The 4,289-nt window shown below is 34.2% G+C and overlaps 1 protein-coding gene across 1 annotated transcript; it reads left to right on the top strand.

Annotated features, from left to right (window-relative positions):
* The first annotated feature begins 2,440 nt into the window (after positions 1-2,440).
* On the top strand, positions 2,441-3,396 carry LOC133881085 (major pollen allergen Aln g 1-like). Its single transcript, XM_062320052.1, has 2 exons — positions 2,441-2,709; positions 2,886-3,396. Exons 1-2 carry the CDS (start codon positions 2,526-2,528, stop codon positions 3,182-3,184), a joined length of 483 nt encoding a protein of 160 aa, XP_062176036.1. The 5' UTR covers positions 2,441-2,525; the 3' UTR covers positions 3,185-3,396.
* Positions 3,397-4,289: the final 893 nt, after the last annotated feature.

Raw genomic sequence — 4,289 nt, 5'->3', positions numbered from 1 at the left:
CCAATCCTCGAGCACCTTGTGGATCTCCTTGGTTCACCATGCTGTATCAATGCCTGCTCTAGAGGTTAGCCGTAAGTTCTTATTTTCCTTGGTTTAAAGTGAACCGGTCAAACCCTAAAGATTGTAAGGGAGACGACGAAAAAAAAAAAAAAAAAAAAAAAAAAGGGAAGAAACCGAGAAAAGAAAAGGAAAGCAAAATTCTCGCTTTAAAAAAAAAAACAAGAAAAAAAAATCCAAAAGAGGCCAAGTTGCCCATATTATTTTGGCCATTTGTTGGCCTATTATTTTGGTCATTGTTGGTCAAATTGTTGACCTCCCATCGTTTAGCCTTTGTGGTATTGTTTAAAAATCATGCTAATTTCAGCCCATAGTTGGCTATCATTTTGGCCTATAGTTGGCCTGGCCATTCTTTTGGCATTTGTGATATTATTTAAAACCCATGCCTTGTTTAGCCCATAGTTGGCTTTGATTTTAATTGGCTCATAGTTAGCCTATTAAAATTTATGGCGCATCTCTCATCATCGTCGCTGATCACCTCCAGTCAACGCCATCAACCGTCGTCGATCGTTGTCATCTCCAAACGAAGAAGAAGAACTTATTGCAAACTCAAGCTTCTAGAATCCTTGCACCTTGAGTTTTGGGGGAGGGGGGGGGGATGTTAGAGAATATATTTCCTATATTGAAAGGAAATGTATTATATTGATATTGTATGTTACTTTCCTTTTATAAGTTTGATTATAAGCAGATTTGATGGTAATCAAATCACTCAGATTTGATTATCATTCTTATCTATCTCAATTCTCCAATAAATAGGAGTATTCTGTATTGTAAATCAATCAAGTAATAAGAGCATAATGTAGTCATTTGGGTTTTAGTTTATGAACGTAGGTCGTTATAGACCGAATTAAGTAAAATTTCATGTTTCTATTTTATAATTTCCACTTTTATTTTTATTTTTCCATTCGATTATGTTTTCTTTTGAAAGGGGTTGTTTGGGTGAAAAAAAAAAGAAGTCTTTTGCAGGAAAAAAAAAATGTGTGTTAGAGGAGGCGTAGAGGCTTCGTACAAGCAAAGAGAAAAATAAAAAGAAAAAGAAAAAAAAACAGGTCTGTGTGTAGAAGCTTCGTACAAGAAGAAGAAGAAGAAAAAAAAAAAAGGACTTGTTAACTTCCATCAATCTGAAATGGCAAGCATCATGTGAGTTTGTTGTTCATGAGAGATCCTCAAGAAGGGTTTCGATAGCTTGGCCAAGCATTAGCATTACAAGGAGACGTTTTCTACAAGCAAAGATAGAAAAAGAAGAAGAAAAAGATAAAACAGGTTTGTCCGTCTGTGCATGGGTTTGGACAAGAATGAATTAAAAAAAAAAAAGAAAAAGAAAAAAAAGGCTTCCTTAAGAAAAGGAAGGGAGTAAACTCAGTAAAGTAAAAAAGAAATGGAGTAAAGTCACGGAAAAGTGGCTTTTTGGTAGACGGCGTCAGTTTTTTGCTTTAAATTCCTTTGGTTGCTTTTGGACCCTTAATGCATGTCACAGCAGTCAGCAGATATGTGAAAGTCTACCGCATACAAGCTAGTTATATAATTATAATGGTAATGAAAGATAGAAAAAGAAAAAAAGAAACAAAGAAAAAAAATTCACTATTTATAACTTCTAATCTTTCGTTATTTTTTAATCGTAATTGCAAACTTTAAAAAGTGTCAATTTAAGATTTTCATTTTTTAATTTCAACCATTCCGTGCAAAGTCAACGATAAATCAAACAATTAGCGAGTAAAATGTTTCTTATACCCCTAAGATGTTTATAAAATTACAAAAATACATTGATTTAATAATTAAAATTTATTTTTTTAAAAAATAAAAATAAAGTCTGACCTGCTGTGGGTCAAAAGTGACCCATGACGGGTCACAAGTGACCTACCAGTAGTCACAAATTGGGTTTCATTTTTGTTAAGATATAATATTGAATTAGGACAGAATGGTTAAAATAGAAAGATGAATACTCTAAATTGACACTTTTTAAAGTTTGATGTTATGATTGTAAATGTCAAAAAAAAAAAAAAAAAAAAAAAAATCAGAAATTGTAAGTAAAGTTTTGAAATATATATGTATTAGCGGTGCCAAATTCTAAGTGGTTGCAACCCGACCAGGAATGGTCAATTAGAATGACGCATATCATGAAGCCTCTTTCAGATTTGATGGACAAAATTGAAGCTGAAGCCCTGGTATGGATGAAAGGATGGTGGCAGCCACCGCTGAATGGAATTAAGTGAACTTCTTCAGTCCTTTCTTTTGGCTAAACAACAAATTCTTGTGTTGAATATTTTTTCAGGTGTAAGTGGGGACATCCGAGATCGAAGAGAATGAAATTGGTCAACAAAGGAGGCATTGTCACAAAAGGTAGCTTTCAGGCTCAGTCTATAAATGCCAAGCTCCCCAACTCAAAAAACGCACCAAGTTCAATCAATCCTGCAACTCCTCTTCGTACGTAGTTTTCCTTTTATCAAGTCCAAAAGTCTTTGTTTATCATGGGAGTTTTCAATTACGAGGCTGAGACCCCCTCCGTTATCCCAGCGGCTAGGCTGTTCAAGGCCTTTATCCTTGATGGCGATAACCTCATTCCAAAGGTTGCACCTCAAGCTGTTAGCAGTGTTGAGAACATTGAAGGAAATGGAGGGCCTGGAACCATCAAGAAGATCACCTTTCCCGAAGGTTAATTAATTATAAGTTTATGTCCTAATCTCCATATCGCATCTTTTGTTTTGCATCATTCGTAGCATCATAAATATATATATATATATATATATATATATATATATATATATATATAGAATATTGAATGGAAGAAGTAACATGTGCTTTTCTATATATTTGTGTATATCCTTCAGGCAGCCCTTTCAAGTACGTAAAGGAGAGAGTTGATGAGGTTGATCACGTAAACTTCAAATACAGCTACAGCGTGATCGAGGGTGGTGTCGTGGGCGACAAACTGGAGAAAATTTGTAACGAGATCAAGATAGTGGCAGCTCCTGATGGAGGATCCATCTTGAAGATCAGCAACAAGTACCACACCAAAGGCGACCATGAGATGAATGCAGAGCAGATTAAGATTGGAAAAGAAAAGGCAGAGGGACTTTTCAGGGCCGTTGAGAGCTACCTCTTGGCACACTCTGATGCCTACAACTAAATACTGCTTAATTTCGATCGGCTTCATTGTGTTTTGGTCTAGCCGTAAATACTGCTTAATTTCGGCTTGCTAATAAAAGAGCTTGCGGTTGTGATCATCTGCTTGCTGGAGATGTTATGTTGTAACTCGGAAGAATGCAAAGCAACCACTAATTTGCATCCATACAAATAATAATACAAATTATATATAGAAATTACAGTCTTACTCGCAAATTGATATTGATTTATATACTGCATGTGATTTTACCCACGGATTTGACCTCCAAATATAGCTTTTTTGAAGTCAATCATATTAACTACTGACAGAAAGGTAGCAGTATTAGTTAATTACGTATCTTTCTCTATCATCTTGAAACATTACAAATTGATTAATTAATTGATCATTATTGATTGACTAACTTCATCATATTGCTGGACTTCGATCGCATCAAATTTATCAAAGTTACAAAGTTTGGTAGACATGCATGTCTAGAAAAAGAGAAAACATTATATATATATATTCAAAGGTCCCTTCCAATATATAGAAAAAGACCGATCAGTCAAATGTCCAAGGTTACAAAGATCCCTAATAAACTAAGTCAAAGGCACTACGAATAAAGTTTCCTCTATCCGGACAAAGTCAGACTTAGACCACAATAGACCAGAACTGCTAAAAAATAACCTAGTCAACAGAGAGATGCTTCTACGGTGTATAAAACGTTACTTGATCTAGGAGAGGATATACAATCTATGTTATAAAATAGCTTTTATAGACCAAGGTTCTGATCTTAAAAAGTAGAGCACCTGCGTAAAACAAACAACAACACACACACACACACAAAAAAAAAAAAATCGTATTATTTTAATTTTGTAATAAAAACATCTTTTAAGTAAAAATGAATTATCTTCCTAATATGATAGATATAACTTGAATTATTGTTGTGAGTTTAATTTTATAGATTTGTGTGTACATGAATGTGTTTGTGAGTATATGTAGTTATATGTATGTGTACGCACACGCGTGATTAAATAACACAAATACTATAAGAGAGTTAACGCATCTAACAATATCTGCATAAACACCATGTCTTAGCTTACTGGAATTCAATATTGAATTCTTACAAATA

The sequence above is a fragment of the Alnus glutinosa genome, chromosome 1 (assembly GCF_958979055.1).
Source record: "Alnus glutinosa chromosome 1, dhAlnGlut1.1, whole genome shotgun sequence".
NCBI classification, from domain to species: Eukaryota; Viridiplantae; Streptophyta; class Magnoliopsida; order Fagales; family Betulaceae; genus Alnus; species Alnus glutinosa.
Note: the sequence above shows the minus strand (reverse complement) of the source record. Positions and strands in the feature narration are given on the sequence as shown.